The sequence below is a fragment of the Oryzias latipes genome, chromosome 18 (assembly GCF_002234675.1).
Source record: "Oryzias latipes chromosome 18, ASM223467v1".
NCBI classification, from domain to species: domain Eukaryota; kingdom Metazoa; phylum Chordata; class Actinopteri; order Beloniformes; family Adrianichthyidae; genus Oryzias; species Oryzias latipes.
Genome location: NC_019876.2, coordinates 10,513,913 through 10,534,211, shown reverse-complemented (window position 1 = coordinate 10,534,211; position 20,299 = coordinate 10,513,913). Strand labels below are relative to the sequence as shown.

Here is a 20,299-nt window from a genome sequence, read left to right as displayed (position 1 = left end):
CATCGTTCAGATGCCTCCAAAGACAAAGTGATCTTCTCTGCTGAAGTACTGTAGCTTTTGAGTCCTGTTTAGAGCTCCTGAGCCCTCCAGGTGCTGCCTGTCAGGTGTCTGATAGTCTGCACCTGTGAGCCTCCAACACCTGGTATGCCAATATCCACCAATCCATTTTATGGCCCGTCCATTAGGGGCAGGATCAAGCTGGTGTTCCACAAGTGAAGAAGATTACAGTACATGACCTCAACCCTGAACACTAATGGAACAAGCAACCTCATGGTTGCTGTGACAACCATGAGGAGATGGTGTTAGCTAAGGCTGGTTTATGGTCATAAACCACCTAATCAATAAGTAAGTTGGTATTAATTTGTTGTTTTTTTTTTTCCTTTATGTTTTGATCTATTTTAAAAAGCTTTTCCAGTGGTCTTTTAATTATGATTATGATAGCAGTTTATCAGAAATAAAATGTGCTTTTGAGTTGCTGGCTGGGAGTAAACCTGGTCTGGTTTCCCATCATCCCTTTGATTACACCCGCTTACTAGTTTACAACCCCCCCCCCCCCCCCCCGCCTAACATTACTAGTGCAACAAAAATGACAGCAATATTAGAGCTAACCAGTCCTACAGTTTGGGGCCAGATGACAGCTCAACAAAGACATACGTGGATTATTTTGTTTGCAAGTAGATGCAACAGAATGCTGTTTGTCTGTAGCACCTACAAGCTTTTACAAAGAGTTTTCTTTTTTTCGTCTGCTCCTGATCCACAACAATTTGAACAAAGAAATACTCAGAAATGCCACTTTAATCTTTTTATTTTATTTTATTTACCAAGGCTGTGTCCCACCAAGGTGGGGTAGCCTAGACAAGGCACACAATTTTAGCTCCCTCTGTCTCTCCCCCAAACCCTCCTCCTTCAGTGTGTGAGTGCGTGTGTGTGTGTATGTGCGTGTGACTGGTCTGAGGCCTTGTCTAAGCCACACCACACTGCACCAGGGTCAGCTGCACACTCCAGTGTGGGCACCTCCACAGCAGGGCCTCAGCCAAGGCTGGTTTCCCCTTGCCGCTTCATCCCAAAACCAGACCTCTACCACACCCATCCATTCATCCATACACAAGCTCTCTCCACCCATCCCTGTCCTGAGCAGCCTCTCTCCCCTGCACCACAGTCATCCCTCTTGCATTCAACGCTCTTCTTACACCCTCTGTCCATCCCATTCGCGGTCTTCCTCTCATTCTACTCACATCAGATAGGTATACCCTTTTCACCAATCTCTCCCTTTCCATTCTTTCAACATGTCCAAACCATCCCAGTGCCTTTTGCTCTGCTCTATCAGCCAACTCTCGCGTCACACCAGTTCTCTCTCGGACTTTAAGCTTAATTTTCTTAATATTTGTCCTTCATCGTGAGATAAAACGCCACAAGTACATGATAAAAACACCTAAAACACAATTTTCATTGGAGTGAGTTTTAAACCTCCATCAATAAGGACCATTATCTGTGTTTGGGGCATGTTAAACTGTTTTTATACCTTTCACCCCGCAAATATACCACGTTTCGTTGCCTCAGCCCCCAAACTACAAACTACGTGCTTTTAAATTGACGGGAAGGAGTATTTCTTTTATAAACAACACACTTTTAGAGGTATAAAATAGGAGAAAATCTCCCTGAGCGGCAGTCAGGAACGTCTTCCCTGACCAGCGCTCGCGCATCGAGCGCGCTCCCGCTGCAGTGCCGCGTGCACTAATTGCCCCTCCGTTCTGTCAAACTGGATGGGGGGGGGGGGGGGGACTTGAGTTTTGGAGCAGAGTGTGGTCCTTCTCCTCCCGTCATCTTCTCACACCAGCTTCTGTGAGAGAAAACTCTCCTTCATTTTTGCTCCACAGAAGGACAAACTGAAGCCGACATGGATTCTCGGAGAGTGGTGACCGTCTCCGCGCGGGTGGATGCTGCTGTTTCATCAACTGGTAGGACGGTGGTGACATGTGATGTCTTTTATTCAATAAATGTCACTTATCTAAAAAAAAACCTCACGTCTCAAGCAAACATTAGTAACAAACTTCTTTAATATTGCCTTGAGTTGCCACGAATTTTATGTAATAGGTTCTATTTTGCTTAATTTCTGACTTTATACAATAATGTGTTGACTTACAGGTTAATTTTAATGCATTATTTGATGGATTTAGCTCTTTAAAAGGTTATCTTAAATTTAATGTCATTCTCTTCTTGTGCTTGATCCGGTTTGCATTGTTATTATTAATATTGTTTATTGCAGTGATGAATGATTAGGTCTCCACTTTTGCCTTCCTTTGAGAGGAAAAAAGTATTTTGTACTCATATTTTGGTTGGTCGATCGACTAGATTTGAGTTTATGGGAAATGTTGTAGTTTAACTAAGATAAAAAGTTTTTTTCCCCTTCTTCTTCCCCTTCTAAAAACTGTGAAAAACGCAATTTTATTTGTTACAGAGCTGTGTTACATTTCCATAATTGATTTTAGCTCTTTAGTGTTTTAGTCATGTCAATGTATTTTAAAGTGTAGTGACTTGTACAGTCTATAGTCACATAATCTTATGAATGTAAAATTAATTTAACCTAAAAAACAAAAAAAACAAACACTAGAGGATGCTTTTACTTTTGTCACAGGAAGCAATCTTTAACCCAGAAATATTTCATTTATCACTCTGACATGCGTTATCTCTTTTAGTTTTTAATTTTTTTTACAATTTCTCAGGTTTTAGTTTAAACGGTTTATCACAATTCCACTAAGGAAAAAAAAAAAAACTGAACATGGATTGAAAGAAATTTGAACCTGCTTTAACTGGATATAAACTTTACATATCTTAAAAATATATTTAAAACCGCAATAACTGGATATGTCCATATATGCAGCTGTCACTTAATGCTCATATGAAGAGCATTAAAGACTTATTTTATTTATTTCGGAAATTCCAACTTGCTAACCTTTTTTCTTTTTAATATTTACATGAAAGCCTGGTGTGAACTGCAGTCTTCATGCTGATGAAAAGTCAAGCAGACATTCATGGGGGGGGGGGCATATTAAGTTGTGTAATATTTTTCATGCTCCCGCCCCCACCTTGCTGTATGCAGTTGACATTCAGAATCATAATGGACGCCGTTAGTCCATAGGTTCCCCTCAGGCATTTAAATGATCTCTTTTAGAGCTGGAAAAGTAGTTTAGCTCTTATGTTTGTTTGCAAACCTAATTGACTTATAATTATCCTTCTGTTGCCGATGTGCATTCATCATCTGACACCAAATGGGTTCAGAGACTCTGCATTCTTCCATTTTTGTTGTTGTTCATTGGCGTTTTCCACGAAGGATATAGAAAATCCTATCTTTGATTTTTGCATAAATTCAAAATGTCTTTTATTTCTTTCTCTTTCAAACATTGGAAATGATCACCAAGTTTACCGAGGGAACGTCCAATATCTAAAAATTGGCTTTGAAATGGATGATTCTGCTACAGAGCTGAACTTTCTTATATTGGGTGACACAAACTGGATTGGGAGAAATCCCATACACAGTATCTCCCAAAAATGCATACGCCCCTCACAATTCTGCAGATATTCATTTCTATCTTTTCATGAGACAGAACTGCAGAAATGAGCTTTGACACAATAAAAAATCATCTTGTATAGCAGTGCAAATACATTTTTCTTCAAAATAACTTTTAATGCAGACATTAATAGTCAAACCTCTGGGAACAATAGTGAGTACACCCCTAAGTGAAAATGTCTACATTAAGCCTTTTCCTTCCCTAGTGCCCTTTGACTCTTTAGTGTAACAATGTCTCAGTTGTCAATAGACAGACAGATGTGTTAAATTTGGTATTAAAGCCCTTACACTCTCCCAACCTGGTCACTGGAAGTTCAACACGGCACGTCACGGCAAACAACTCTCAAGTCTGAAAAAAGAATTGTAGCTTTACATAAAGATGGCCGAGGACATAAGAGGATTGCCAACACCCTGAAACTGTGTCGCAGCACAGCGGCAAGAATATACAGCGGTTTAAACAGACAGGTTAGAGTGAGAACAGGCCTTGCCGTGGTCGGCCAAAGAAGTTCAGTGCACATTCTCACGCGTCACATCCAAGGAAGGCCTTTGAAACGCAGATGAATGATTGCTTCAAGCATCGCTGCAGTGGTTGAAGGAATGGGGGAGTTAGCCTGTCAGTGCTCAGACCAAATGCCACATACTGAGTCAAAGTGGTCTGCTTGGCTGTCGTCCTAGAGGTGGGCACTGAGGGCAACATTCCTGCATGTTTTCAAGCATACCCTGCTCTGGCATGTTTTGATTGGCTGGACACACCTGAACCAGGTAAACAGCCATGAGTAGGGCAAGACTATCTGGAAACCATGCAGACGCACCGGCCCTCGAGGCCTGGAATTGCCCACTCGAGTCCCAGAAGAAAGCCTGTTCTAAACATGAAGCACTAAAAAGCCCAGAGCCAGGTTGCTGAAGTCAAGCAGGCTGAGGAATGGATTATGGGAACCAGGGTTTTCAGATGGTGTCAACCAGGTGAGGAGTACAAAAACAAGTTTGCCTTGCCTACAGTCGAGCATGGTGTTGGAGGGTCATGGTCTGGGGCTGCATAAGTGCTGCCGACATTGAGGAGCTACAGTTCACTGAGGAACACTAAGTGAAGCAGAGCACAACTCCTTCCTCTGGGGAAACTTGTCCCCAGGACATTATTCCGGCATGACGACGACGACCCCAAACACACTTCTAAGAGGACCACTGCCTTCCCGAAGCGACTGAGGGTAAAGCTGATGGACTGGCCAAGCGTGGCTCTGGATCTAAACCCAATTGAACATCTTTGGGGCATCCTAAAACGAAAGGTGAAGGAGGCATAAGGTATTAAATGTCTGCCAGCTCTGTGATGTCATCATGGAGGAGTGGAAGAGGACTCCATGTCCACGAGAGGTAGGGCGGTGCTGGACAAAAACGGTGGACACACAAAACATCAACACTGAGCATTTTCACCTATTGGGTGTACTCACTTTTGTTGCCAGGGGTTTCAGGGCTATTAATGTCTGTACAATGAGTTATTTATATTCCATATAAGGGTACCCTCCCCTTTAGAAATTCCAATATTTAGGAGTCCCCGCTCCCCTCTGAAAATGCTGTAGTCATCCAGCCGTGCCCTGGTCCTCGGAGGAGCTGCTTCCCTGGAGGTGGGACTCTGCCTCAGTGCCTTGGAGCGATTGCATTCAGTCGTCGTCCCTGCAGCTTCCCAACAATCCCTCCGTTTCTAAAAGGTTTTGCGTGAAACACTGCATTGCTAAGTCAGATTAAAGTTCCTGTGCGCAAAAATGAAATGAAATGCCATCTTTTCCCTTTGGACACATTGGGAAGCACTTTCTTGTTTTGAAATGAATCTTCTGAAAATGACTGAACTGTAAAAGAAATGGTTACACTATAAAACCCGGTAAATGGATATTGTAAATATTCATGGATCATTATGCATCTTTAATTATGCTCCACTGACTTCAGTCTGAGAGGGAAAACAGTAAAAGTGGCAGTTTATTATGAATTTATATCTGTTAATTTAAAGCTTAATTTCATTATTGTTTCTTGCAATAATATTTAGTGTGAATTACATTTTTTTCCCTTGTAGCACTTCCCCCTTTTTAAGTGTGTTTTGTGTGCGAGTAGTGGTCAGTGTGTGTGTTTTATTATTTTTGATTTTTACATTTTTTTTATATATTTTTACATTTGTTTTTATATGGAAAAGGAGAATTGATAAAATTCACAAATCCCTTATCTTTTTAAGCAATTGCCTTTTTTTAGGCTAAAAATGACATATTTAATCGTATCATGTTGGATGTGCAGTGAAATCAAATGGTAAACTTTTAAAAAGAAATGAGGAATTTAAAATTATTCAGTGGCATCCCCCCCCCCCTAAGGAATGGTTGAAGCAGGACAAACTGATTCCTCTCCAGTCCAAACCAATGAGTAGTGGTTCATGGTTAAAGTAACTCCTGAGTTTTCTTCCATTTCTCTCCCCATTTCATGACTTTTATTCAAAGGTCAAAGGCTAAGTTTTTGTGAAAAGGATTTTTTTGTTGGTGCAAATTTGTTAAAGATTCAAAAGGCCAATTGCAATGCGGATGTTCACTCAATTATTCAATTAATTCATTAAGTTGATGCATGGAATGTGGCAGCATGAGTCTTACTGGGTATTTGTTTTTGACCAACTCCCATCATCATTTAATCTATTTTATAACCTTCCCTATGCTCTTTTAATTACGATGATGTTAGCCTAAATCGACACTAGCGCTATAGTTGGAAGAGGTTTGGTGCAAAATGTCAAATCGAGCGTATATCTTGTGAATCTTGCTCCAGAGATTTTCTGTCACAGCTCTTTTCCGATATGTGAAAGACTTGGTGTTGCGTAATTTCGGCCGGGCACAAACTGCGATTCATTTTGGTTCCGTAAAATAAAAGATGTACCCTTCATACCTTACACCAAATCAGAGTCCCTGATTGGTCAAAGTTCGACTTAATTTAACTGGCAACGTGTATCCAATAGCCAGGCGTTCTGTACGTGGAACCAGAAAATGTTCATGGAGACTTGGGTAACGACGCATGGACCTGAGGGTTTTGAATGTGGAAGCCTGAAAGACACGCTTGAAATGACGTCTCATTGAAAGCTGTCGCTTGACGAGGGAGTTATGAACGTAGCTTTATTGGTGCAACAAAAGTGGTAAGTAATATTGGAGCTAACCAGCTGTACAGTTTTGAGACGGATACCGACTCAGACGCGGAAAGCAAAGACGTACATGGATCTCTTTGTCTACTAGTAGTGGATGCATCTGAGTTTTTTGCTCCTGATTCACAATGATTTAAGAAATAAACAGAAATGTAATTTTGAGCTTAATTTTCTATACATTTAAATGTTAAAAACCCATTTTTATCAAAGTGGGTCTTTGAAAAACTCTACATGGAACTATGATAGACCAAATAATCAAAATACAAATACATAGGAGTAAAGATTATTCTGTTGAACAAAAATACATTGGGCCCATATGGAGCTGAGGTGTGTTTGTGTGTTTCTTCCATCAGACAGGGGTCTTGAGATCACAGTGACGCAAAGGAACAGATTGACAGGACTGCTCTAAATCTGTCAGGCAGCAGAGAAATGATTCAGCTTTTTACAGAAAAAGCTTTGACCGTGTGCCGCACAAGATTAGTGGCACAAGTCGAGTAAGATGTTTTTACACACACACATACATATATATATATATATTAAAACAAAAACAGATGATATTCTGCATAAGAAATTCGTCAAAAACAAAACAACTGTGCAATACTGATCTTCAAAGCGATTTCTTATTTGTTTATTCTAAATGCATTTTAATAAAGTGACTTTGAGAAGCTCTGGCACTATACTCTGATTTTGCTTTTAAAACCTGTTATATTGACCTAACTTTGAGTGGTAAATTTGTGTTGTTGTGTGAACACAGCGCGTGTGGACGTTGGCGTACTTTTCTATTTTCTCTTCTTGAAATAGATTCAGTATGACACATTTGGTGATTGCCTTGTGTCATACCAACTGCTTGGGACTCGAAAGCACTTCCCTTAGCAGGAATCAAATCTTTGTTGTTTGTGTTGTAATCCGTTTGCCCATTAAAGGTGATCTCAGTCCAGTCAGAGCCAGGATGAAATGCATCATGAGCGTCTTGGCTCCTCTCTTGGGAACCCCGTAGTAGATTTTGTTTGCTTCGTGTCCAAGCTGTTGTTTTTTCCTTGGAACGGGTGGGGCGCCTCTACTCTCGTGGACCATCTGCCTTGGGACTTGAGCCAGAGAAGGTGAGCAGAGAAAACCAAACGGAGGTTCAGGGGGACAGAGAGGTGATGTGGGACAATGATGAACACACAGATCGGATGATTGGGAAGCTCCTCTAGGAGGGGTCAGAGCTTTGCGTCTGTGCTTTTAAAGACTGACTGAACATAAGGTGTCTATTTATTCTTCTAAGAGAAGCGATCTGTCCTCTTTATGTTTCCACCCACAGACTTGTTTATCCCGCACGTTCCGTTTTATTTGGCTTCTTAGCATAAGGTGACAAACAGACGGCACTAACTGGGTGGCGACGCCTGGTCTCAGCTTGTAAACATGTTTCTGGCAAGGTCAAAACAAGGATGCTTTGCAGTCCTCTGATTTAAGAGACAAAAAAAGCTCTAGTGGCTTTTTTTATCATGTATAATTTTTTTGGGCCAAAACAGAACAAAAGCAGTAATGGATTCACTGAGATATTAAATAGTATCGTTTGAAAGCGATATTGAGAACCCCCACTCCCATTATCTTTTGATCAAAATACACGATTGACCTCCTGACCAACTATGTACCAGCCAGACCTCTCCGGTCATCTGGATCCGATCTGTTGTCAGGTCCTAGAGTCCAAACGAAACATAGAGAAGCTGCATTTAGTTTATATGTTCCACAGATCTAGAACAAACCTCCAGAAAGCCTTAGATCAGCTGAAACGGTTTATTTCAATCTAGATTAAAGCCCCACCTGTTCTCAGCTGCATTTGTTTTACATAAGTTCACATCCACACTGTTTATGCTTCATTTAAATTCAGTTCTGTTCGGCTTCTTTTAAATATTATTTTAGAGATCACTCTATACCTGATAAATTAGAGTGGTTTTCTTCTATTTTTAATTGTAGTATGTGTAACAAAAAGAAAAACATAGGACTTTCTAGAAAATAATGATACTAGAAACTTGGTCTTTGGTCCACCCATTCCCGGGACATGTGAGACTTCCCTGATGAAGACACAGACCCCTTGGCATGCAACATATTGAAATTCATGTACATATTTAGTGATGTAGGGTTAAAATTGTCCATCATTGGAAAAATGCCATAAGAAAATGTCACTCAAACGCATGTTTCTAAGCTCAGTGTGAACATCTCATAAGGTAACTGTACCAGAGTCCATTTGGAAGTGGACCAATACCTTCTCTTCAGGTGGGTCTTGGTATGCTTGTTTGGACCGGTCTGGAGTTCACAGGAGTGCATTCATGCCTGCTTAGTCCAGACTAACATGAGAAACAAACTCTGGTCCATTTTGAAATGAACTCAGTGTGAATAAACCCTACATTAGCTTTCAGACCGGTGGACTAACAAACAGAAAAAAACACCTTCGTGCATCCCCAATAATCTGTTTTCCCAAAATATTTTGAATATAAAACATTTTTGACTAATTTGAGGTGGAAAGTTGAAACAACCGTCACTTTCAGTAAAGTATATCTGAAGAAAGTTTAAAACTCTGTTTGCTGGAAGCACCTGATGGACCAATGAGAGGACAACTTCTTTACATATAATTTAGCACAGAACTTTCTGTATTTGTCGCTTCTTTTGCTTTGATTTAAGTTAGAGTTTTCACTCTGATCCATGTTCTTTTTTTTAATCTTGGTTTATTAGTGCTATCATACATTTTGAAAAGATAACATTTTTTGAATTGGTCTTCAATTTGCAAAGAAGCAAAACAAAATCCTGTAAACCAGAATAAATCAGAGGCTTTGCAGGCAGGTACATTTTAGAATGTTCTTTTTTTTTTCTTTTTGCCTTACTGCAAGAAACAGTTTGTTTTTTAATAGAAGAGAGGGAGACCTACATTTACCAGTTTTTCATTTCTGTTGGGTTTAAAAAATATCTCTGTGGAAGCCTGAAAGACTGCTAAAAACTTTTAAATAAAGGATTTCTTGGAAAACAGTACAGCCATGTGAAGGTCAGTGTTTTGCATTTAGCAGTCACTAATATGTAATTTTGCCCCATAAACACCAGCTGCCACTTAGTCAGGTAACTGGTATTAGTTAATCTGTCTGATTTATTAGATTTCTGACTTTTATGCCTTCATACTAACGGAATTCAAGTTGCAGTTTGCAGAGCGGCTGAACACTTGTTTGGGTTCAGTACAAAATAAATAAATACAGTTTTTTCTCTGTGCCAATCCTTTTAATTCCCATGTCAGCATGAATGTTCATGTGTGCTCTTGGTTGGTGTTTGGAAATATACAGATGCAAGTATTGATACAGGAATTTAGCAAATGAACAGTTCAGATGGGAAAATCCTTATTGCAAGGCTTGATAAACAAATACACTATCCTACCAAAACTATTGGCTCACCTGCCTTGACTCGCATATGAAATTAAGTTTCATCCCATTCTTAACCCATAGATTTCATTATAATGACGGTCCACCTTTTGCAGCTATTGCAGCTTCAACTCTTCTGGGAGGACTGTCCATAAGGTTAAGGACTGTTTTGGCCATTCTTCTAAAAGCACATTGGTGAGGTCACACTCTGATGTTGGTGGAGAAGGCCTGGCTCTCAGTATCTGCTCTAATTCATCCCAGGGGTTTTCTATCGGGTTCAGGTCAGGACTCTGTGCATGTCAGTCAGGTTCATCCAGACCAGACTCCGTCATCCATGTCTATGTCCATAAAGTTTTATTTTATTTTCGAAGGGGCTCCTCCAAGCTGTTCCCACAAGGTTGGGAGCATGGAATTGTCCAAAATGTTTTGGTATCTTGAAACATTCAAAGTTCCTTTCACTGAAACTAAGGGTCCAAGTCCTAAAAAACAACCCCACACAAGCATTCCTCTCCCACCAAATTTTACACTGCACAATGCCGTCTGAAATGTACTGTTCTCCTGGCAACTTCCAAACCCAGACTCGTCGTGTCTCCACTGCTCCAGAGTCCAGTGGTGGCGTGCTTTACACCACTGCATCCGACGCTTTGCATTCCACTTGGTTTGCATGCTGTACTTGGGCTAATCTGAAGGTCACATGAAGTTTGGAGCTCTTTAGCATTTGACTGAGCAGAAAGTCAACGACTTCCGCTGGCCCCTCTCCATCAGTTTACGTGTTGCTGTTGTTCCCAAACTCTTCCATTTTTGTCATGATAGAGTTGACAGTTGACTGTGGAATGTTTAGGAGCAAGAAATTTGGATTTGTTGCACAGGTGGCATCCTATGACAGCTCCACGCTGGAATTCACTGAGCTCCTGAGAGTGGCCCAATCTTTCATAAACGTTTGTGAAAACAGTCTGCATGCCTCTAAGGGGCTTGATTTGTTACACCTGTGGCCAGGCCAAGTGATCAGGACACCTGACTGATCATTTGGAAGGGTGAGCCAATACTTTTGGTGATATAGTGTAAATAAAGAGAGGTGACTGTAGTTACCAGTTAACCTTAAGAAAAATAAAGAAAGCTGGGACTGTCCAAATTCATTTATCTACGTAGCAAAATTTCATTTAACTGGCTGCTTGAACGCGTGTTGCCAAGGGGAGTGTAAACACTTATTTTGTGTGACTTTTGCATGTGTACTTTTTATCCACAATAAAGGTAAGAAATAATATCCTCTGAAATAGATGAGTTTCACTGGGAAAGGAAGGCTTTTAGAGTTTTTGCATTTTTTTCCCCCTTCTTATTGTAGTTCTTATAGGCATTGCATCCATTAAATGTAATGAAACTATCTTTTTTTTGTAGTTTTCTCTGTTCTGCATTTACCCTCTTGAAGGAGTTGTGTTTATGGTATTAAATAGTTTAAGCTGGAGATGTTCTTTCTGGAAAGCCATGATCTCTGTAAGTAAACCTTATACTTTCCAGCTCTGGATTTTTTTGTTTTTGTCTCCTGCATGTTTAGTTTTTTTTATCCTTAGTTTGAACAGAGAATTAGAAAAGTGCTGTTAAGTAAACCAATAATTAATAATTGAAGAAGCTATAAGGAAAAGAAGTTTGCTTTTTTAAAAAGGAAATTAGATGATCACTTTAAAAGAATAGCAATCAACCAGGGGCTGATGAAATGGTGTCAGGGCACAACATCATACAGATCGTATGTGGTGGAGCCAGGCGCAGCATGGACAGCCAACTGGAAGATCCGACTGTCTTTCTTCCAATCCCAGCAGTGAGAAAATTCACAAACCTATTCTGGGAATTCGTTCCTCTTAGAGTTCGTGTCTTATACGGTTCTGCCAGCGCCAAATATAGACTCCACAATAACGTGGCGCTGAACGTATCTGTCATACCATCAGTTTACTCTCTTATGTTCGGCGTCATGTGCTCCCAGCCGGGCTCCACTTGAATAATTAGGATAGATCCAAAGATAGATTTTAAGGAGGGAGAGCAGCTGTGTATGCAGAGAGTTAAGAGACTAGCAAAATAGTTTGACAGTAAACGATTTCAGTAGTTTTTGTTGAAAATAGCTGATTTGCTTCATGGTAAAGGTGACATCCAGGCTTTGTAGAAACCTGACACCTAGTGGCCACACAGAGAACTGAGTCACTGGGAGTTCAAAGATACTTTACTTTCTCCCTTATTGGTCATTTTAAAGCTGGCATGCCAACTAATTGTTGTTTTCCTTGTTATTATGATTACATTTAAATTAGGAAATTCATACTTTTTTAAAAGTTTTTTTTAAATAATTATATATATATATATATATATATATATATATATATATATATATATATATATATATATATTCAAATACAATTATTTATGTGTTTTGTTTAACTGGTCTATAAACTTTTACTTGAAAATGTGTCTTTGAGCAAATAATTTCTGGTGAAAATTTTTAACCTTTTCTTTTTCAAGGTAACCATTTGATCTGACATTGATTAAACCCCATATCACAAACCTTTTCTGTTTGCCATTTAATTGGCTATTAGCTCCTATTATGAGGTGTTTGTGGGGAGCTCACTAATGCGAGGAACCACCTGCTAAGGCTAAAGTAGCAATGCAGGGACTGACTGCGCTTTGTGCGATGACCGTAAAATGAAGAATGTCCCGGGAGAACAGGAAAGTGACCCTACAACATTAACCCGCAGATAGGCTGTATTCCTTTGTATGCTTGAGTGCCACAGTGACACGCATCCCTACACTTAAAGTGGCCCAAATCCCTCTAGGTGCTTGTAGTCACCGGCGACGAGTGTTTGGACACGCTGACCGATAAAGACCTGCTGTTATCTTCAGATAGCAGGCGCTGCAGATGAATAATTTATGGCAGCGTTCCATCACTTTGAAAACTGTACACACCCACGAGAGCAGCATCGTGGTAAACTGTGTGTGTCTAGAGATGTTTGTTAGAGGAAATCTTTTTTTTATATTTTACATATGTGCTTACAGCTCTCAAACTTATAAACCCAGCAATTGAGCAATGATCAATATCAAACTACAATAAATAATATTTGAAGTTAAGCCTTAAGCTAACTACACACCGGGAGCATGTGTGGAATGTGCCGAACGTGGGTTGGTCCAGACGAAATGTTAAGATTGTATACCACTAGGTGAAACTGTGCTGAGCGTAAATGTTCATGCACGTTTTCTACGTGCAAGCTGTGAGTGACGAGTCGTAGCAAACACTTGAACAACACGCGTGGGGTAAGTAAGGTGAGATGAAGTAGGTGTACGGATTCTTCCATTTTTATCATTCACCCCCCCCCCCCCCCCAACTTGCACTAGGGGTCCATTAGTGCTGTTCAAGTGAAATATGCACGCCCATTGTATGCTCTGTGTGTGGCAACCAGACTGTAATAAATGAGGAAATTAGACGGAGTGTTGTTTGTGTGGTCATCCTAATGGTGTCCTATGGACACTTGTGTATCACATGCACAACCTGCGTTTGCAGCATTTGCACGCAGCCGGAAAGGAGCCAGTATGTGCACCTCCCTAGTGTGGAGTAAGGACGCCATTCAACAGCAACACCCATACATCATAAAAATGTGTTTGACGTACATTATCCTTACAAACACTTCACGATACACTTACCCCATGCACGATAATCGTACATTACTTTTTCATGACATACCTTGGTCCCAGAACTCTTTATGCCTTTTTTTTTTCTTCAAATGAGTTTTGAATATTTTATCAGCATTGTTTAAACTGCAAATCTACACACGAACTGATTAAGAATGAAAAAAGTAATCAAATTCAATTTTGTTTAATATTTTCTATGAATAAAATAGTAACGAACAGAAGTCCAGACAAGGACAGAGGAGAAGTGACAAAAATGCTCTGACTTTTAGCATTATAAATTATCTTGACACTTTCAATGCAACAAAATGAAATCAATTTTGAGTAAAACTTTCAAGACTTGAGGTAGACTAGGAAAATGAAGTCAGATTAAAATGCAGCTCAATTGATTTGTCAATTTCTTTCTATCTTGTGTTTAATGCAATTTTTTTCTTTTTTTTCCTTTTGTTCATTTAAAGAATGAATGCATAGGACTCTGGATCCACAGAATTTCTATACATTCATTTCCATACATATTAATCCATAATCCAAACTATGCAGTAATTATATTTTAGTTTCTTCATATCAAATTTTGTGTGATGACATTTAAAATCTAAAGACCTAAACTGCTTTTGACATGCTGTGGTATTTACAGCCAAATACCACAGAACTGCTGTTTCCTCAAAGAGGAGAGTCCAATATTTTAAAGGCAGTAGTTTGAGGTTTTGCGCACTTTAATTTGGCAGCAAATAATTTTTTTTTTCTCTTTAAAAAATAAATGTAAATGTCACAAAGTTATATCTTGAATAACCTACTTTACTTGATAGTCTTCTCAAACTTCTTTAAATTCTGCACAGCAGTTTGTTTAGGTTGTCAGGCCGTCTTCCCTCCCGGGTTCTGCTAATTTTAGCCAGTTTGGAGGACGAGGTCGGCTGCTGTGTTTGTGTGTGACAGAGACGGCTAGCCTTGACGCACACCACTTGATGCCTCTCTTTTTCTTTTTTTTTCTGGCCTTGTTGAAACTGTCAAATGACCTGCAAACACTGAGATGCAGAGACTCTGACCACATTGACATTGGAGCTGGGAAGCAACATTGACACAGAAGAACAAAGTATCTCATAAAACAGTTTCAGAGAAGAATAATGAGCGCAGTGGTTTATGGTTGCAACCCAGTTCAAGGCTGTAATAGGGTTCTGCAGTGGCTCTTGATCTTTTTTTTGTGGGAGCTGTAAAATTACAATTGTGGGGAGTTGATGCAAGCTGTAAAGTTTACCATTAAATGTAATGTTTTGTTTTGAAGTGCTTCATTCGCTGACACATTTTTACACTACACCTTTAGTTCAACAGAATATGACAAAAGTATGTATACAGGGTGTTAATCGTCATCATCATCACACAGGGGAGCCTGTGGTGAGATAGTTGACCTCTGATCGGAGGATTGCCGGTTTGATTACCTTGCTCTCCCATGTCGCGGGGTGTCCTTGGGCAAGACACTTTGGCATGGTGGAAGTTTGGCGCCAGTGTTCGGCAAAGGAGCCATCATCAGTGTGTAAATGGGTGAATGGCACTGTGACTGTAAAGCACTTTGGGTTTTCGAGGAAGGTAGAAAAGTGCTACATTAGTATACGGCATTTACAGTTGTAAAGGCCTTTACATGAACGCATTGACTGTAAATGAGAACTAGACCGAGTGAGAGTGACGTTACCCCATAGAAAAGGCCTCACTTCTGGCTCCAACTAAATGAAGTCAATTAAGTCGCCCTCTTGGTTTTTGTTTGCAAAATAAATCGCAAATGTATCGTTCTCGTGATATCAAGCTGTGCATTACGCATATCGCAAAAGTTGGCAAAAATTGCAATAAATTGTTACCTTAAATGTGCTAAAACAATCTTAAGGCAGCTTGAAGTATTTAACGAATCAAATAAATCTATTTATGCATTTGACCAATCGGATGGACCCCTGCACGTTGTTGACCAATCGGATGGAGCTCTTTTATTTATTTATTTTGGAGCTCTTTTATGTTAATGTTAATGCCTCATATGTAGACAAGGGTCATTTGGAATATAATTTAAGTTATGTTGACTCTTTAAATAAAACTGTGGCAGTGAAATGGAAGTAATGTTTTTGGTTGTTTTGCTATTTGTTCATGAATCGCAAGTCATATTGTCATCTCAATATTGATCACTAATATCACGTGTCGCAGACTTTTCTCACATCGTGCAGCTTGTCCCGGCTGCTGTCGGCCAAAGGCGGCCTGGCCATTTCAGCAGTCCATTGAGTCCCACACTCGCATCAAAAACCTATGGGACAATTTAGAATGACCAACTAATGTTTTTGGTCAGTGAGGGAAAGCTGGAATATCCAGAGAAAAGCCACACATGCACAAGGAGAGCATGCAAACTCCACACAGAGAGGACCCAGCAGGGATTTGAACCACGGCCTTCTGACTGTGGGCTATACAGGGGTGTGAGAAAGTTTGGGCACCCCTGATAATTTTAAATTTTCATTGGTTGTTCGGATCATCAATTTCAGTTAAATATATCGTATAGCAGATGAACACAGTGATATTTGAGAAGTGAAATGAAGTCTATTGGATTTAAAAAACAAACAAACTGTGCTATAATTACTTAAACGTGCGTAAATTTGGGCACTCCTGTTGTTTTATTGATTTGACTACCTTTAGCAATAATTATTGGAACACAAAATTTGTTTAATAAGCTCAATGACCCTTGACCTACATAGACATGTGAAGCCAATCATGAGAAGAGGTATTTAAGGTGGCCAAGAGCAAGTTTTTCTCCTCTTTGCATCTTCTCTGGAGAATGTCAACAGGGGAACCTAAAAACAGCTGTCAGATGACCTAAAAACAAAGATTGTTCAACATCATAGTTTTGGTGAAGGATACAAAAAGCTTGCTAAGAGATTTCAGATGTCAATTTCCACTGTGAGGAATATAGTGAGAAAATGGAAGACCACAGGCACAGTTCAAGCAAAGGCCCGGAGTGGCCGGCCCAGAAAAATCTCAGATAGGCAGAGGCAAAGGATGGTGAGAACAATCAAACTCAACCCACAGACCAGCTCCAAAGACCTACAACGTGATCTGGCTGCAGATGGTGTCACTGTGCATCATTCAACCATTCAACGCACTTTGCACAAGGAGATGCTGTATGGAAGAGTAATGCGGAAGAAGCCTTTCCTGCGCACATGCCACAAACAGTCGTTGAGGTTTGCTAAAGCACATTTGGATAAGCCAGCTTCCTTTTGGAATAAGGTGCTGTGGACTGATAAAACTAAAATGGAGTTATTTGGACATAACAAGGGGCGGTATGCTTGGCGAACAAAGAACACAGCATTCCAAGATAAACACAACCCACAGTAAAACTTGGTGGCGGTTCCATCATGCTTTGGGGCTGTGTGACCAGTGCAGGTACTGGAAATCTTGTCAAAGTTGAAGGTCGCATGGATTCCAATCAGGATCAGCAGGTTCTTACAATGTTCAAGAATCAGTGATAAAGTTTGATTTGAAAGCAATCACATCACACTTCACAAGTTGAACTTGCGCCGGGCTGGATACTTCAACAAGACAATGAGCCTAAACACTGCTCTAATTCTACAAAGGCATTCATGCAGAGGAACAAGTACAATGTTCTGGAATGGCAATCTTAGTCCCCAGACCTGGATATTATTGAAAATATGTGTAGTGATTTAAAGCGGCCTTTCCATGCTCGGAAGCCATCAAATCTGACTGAACTGGAGATGTTTTGCAAAGAGGAATGGTCCAAATACCTTCAACCAGAATCCAGGCCCTTATTGGAAGCTATAGGAAGCGACTGGAGGCTGTCATTTCAGCAAAAGGAGGATCTACTAAATATTGATGGCATGTTTCTGTTGGGGTGCCCAAATTTACGCACCTGCCTATTTTTGTTTAAGTAATTATAGCACAGTTTGTTTAAATCCAATAAACTTCATTTCACTTCTCAAATATCACTGTGTTCATCTGCTATATGATACATTTAACTGAAATTGATGATCCAAACAACCAATGATTTATGAAGAAACATCTTGAAAATTATCAGGGTGCCCAAACCTTCTCATACCACTGTAAGTGCTAACCACTACACCTCTGTGCAGCCTTAAAAAACAAAAAATATACTAAAAATAAAAAAACAATAAAAGAAAATAAATACTGTATACAAAACAGGAATTTAAGACAACAATGGTTAAGAAAAGGGGGAGTAATAAATAAAAAACACAAGCTGCTTGCACAACATTTTAGAAAATATTTAAAGCACTAAAAGGAGTAAAGTTGAACTGAGTAACCTGCGTTTGTAGGGTGTTCCAAGCAGGAAGATGGCAGAAGTAAAAGCTTGTTTCCCCAAATTGGTGCCGACACAGGGAACGAGCAAATGATAGAAATCATATGAACAAAGAAGACATGACTTCCTGACCTTTGCAGAACAGAACTTTTAAATAAGTTGGAACAAAGCCAGGAAGAGTTTTGTAGATCAGAGATCCAGCAAGAAAACCTTTGCATACTCAATGAAGGCCACTCTGCTCTGGCGCACAGTTCAGTCTTCAGAGGCTGAAGGCATTTTGTAGAAGCATTCATATACAAAACATCCCCATAATCCATAACAGTCAAAAGGATTGCACATGCAAGCTATGAGGGGAAAAGTAGGATTTATTTCTGTAATAGAATCGAAGCTTCCCCTTCAACTCGCAGATGGAATTCACAATTTGTCTGAAAAGACATATTGTGAATCAATATCGTGAAACAAAAATCCAAGGTACTCGTGGATTAAAACCGCTTCTACGGAAAAATTTTGAGCAGAATGTAACAATGGAACATTCTATGTAAATTCTCATTGAAAATCCCATGAGTTGTAAGCATGAACATTTAATGCCATTTTCATAGACAGAAGCATCAAGACGGTAATTACAGGTGCTCAACAGCCTGTGTAATTGAAAAGGAGCAACAGAAAAGCATTATATCATCAACATAAAAGGTAGAGAGATTTGCACATAAATTATCAACATAAATGGAAAATAAAATAGTTCCTAAAATTGATCTTTGACTACTATAACTCTTCAATCCTTGATGCAAATAACATATTTCCAGTAGATTCTGAAGAGGGAAAAAAAAGCAGTCTTGTGCTGATGTGCAACACAGTGGTGAAGTGCTTACGCAATCAACATAGATCAGCTGATTTTAATGCTTAGAAAAGTGGGTGTTCATATTGGCATGGCACTGTACGAACGTAAAGTGTTGCAAAATGGTGCAAAGCCACTTTTCTCCATGACTGAATCAGCTGATTTACGTTGATCACGTAAGCACTTCACCACTGTGCAGTGCATATTGCATAAATGGTTGATGATGTGCTATGTAGATGTCATTTCAGTTGTTAAAGGTCGACCTCTGATAAAGGGGTTGGAAGTTCGGTTACCACCTTGCTTGCCCATAAGTTGAAGTGTCCTTGGGAAAAACACTGAAATCCACCATTGCTCCTGGTGGTTATTGGCCTGCCCTGCATGTTTTTTAACCAACCTGCCACTGAAGCTCCTTTTTTGGCTAAACACACCTGATCCAGGTAATCAACAGCAGATGAGGCAGGACTTCTGGGAAACCTGCTGGAGGTTGGCCCTCGAGGCCTGGAGTTTGACACCCCTGATTTAAACCAAGGACCGGCTTGTCTTGAGATATCATTCTGTTTTAAAGTTTCTACCAATAAAAAGGGCAAAGTAATATTTTAGCTTATGCTGATGATGCCCAGCTTTTTTGATTATAAAAACAGAGATTTATCTTTTAAATTGCAAACTTAAATTGGCAAAAGAAGACTAAGCTGGTGAAAGAGCTGTAAGTCTTAAAGTTTGGAGGATTGGTACCTCAAAAATGGCCTCTAAAATGGGACACTGTGTACCACATCCCCAGAACTCAGCATAGAGGGGATTGATTTGAGGTGCACAATTACATAGAACTAAGTTTTATGAGGACTTTAAGGCTAAAAATACAATTTTTCTTGCATCTCAAACTGTGCATTGTTTTACATCAGGATGGTTGAAAGAGAATGTGGCGGTCCTTCATCAGAAATCAGGTGAAAATATTGCTGAGGTGGAGCTGCAGTGGTGGTAGAAGAAGACACTGAAAAAGCTGCACATTTAATAAGATCCACTTATTGACAGATGCAAGTATCAAGGAACAAATCAGTGATGGAGGGGCTGACTTGCCAGACAAGCAAGAAAGTGTCATGCGTGTCATCCTCATCTGTTCCCAGTGAGTGTCACTGCCTGAAATTTGCGAGTGGAGCAACTCTCAGCATGCTCAGCAAATGTGCTACAATCTGTTCCTGCTGAAAACGGGGACTGTTATTTTACTGCCAAATTCCAACAGCTCAAATTTAACTAAACCCTGGTTTTATTTAATCAAATGAACCATTGGATGGCAATTTTGTCTTCATTTGAAAGAAGAGCAAGTGTCAGCGCACACACACTGCACAGAGACGGGTCCACAGTTTATGTTAAATGAATTTTCTATAGTCATTTAAAGCTGCAT

At 39.9% G+C, this 20,299-nt stretch overlaps 1 protein-coding gene across 1 annotated transcript in view; it reads left to right on the top strand.

Annotated features, from left to right (window-relative positions):
- Positions 1 to 1,780: 1,780 nt before the first annotated feature.
- kcnip4 (potassium voltage-gated channel interacting protein 4) overlaps positions 1,781 to 20,299 on the top strand; it is a 185,475-nt gene continuing 166,956 nt past the window's right edge. The window contains exon 1 of the mRNA XM_020711583.2: positions 1,781 to 1,958. Within this exon, the coding sequence (XP_020567242.1) occupies positions 1,898 to 1,958 (61 nt within the window). The 5' untranslated portion in view covers positions 1,781 to 1,897. The remainder of the gene's footprint in view (positions 1,959 to 20,299) is intronic.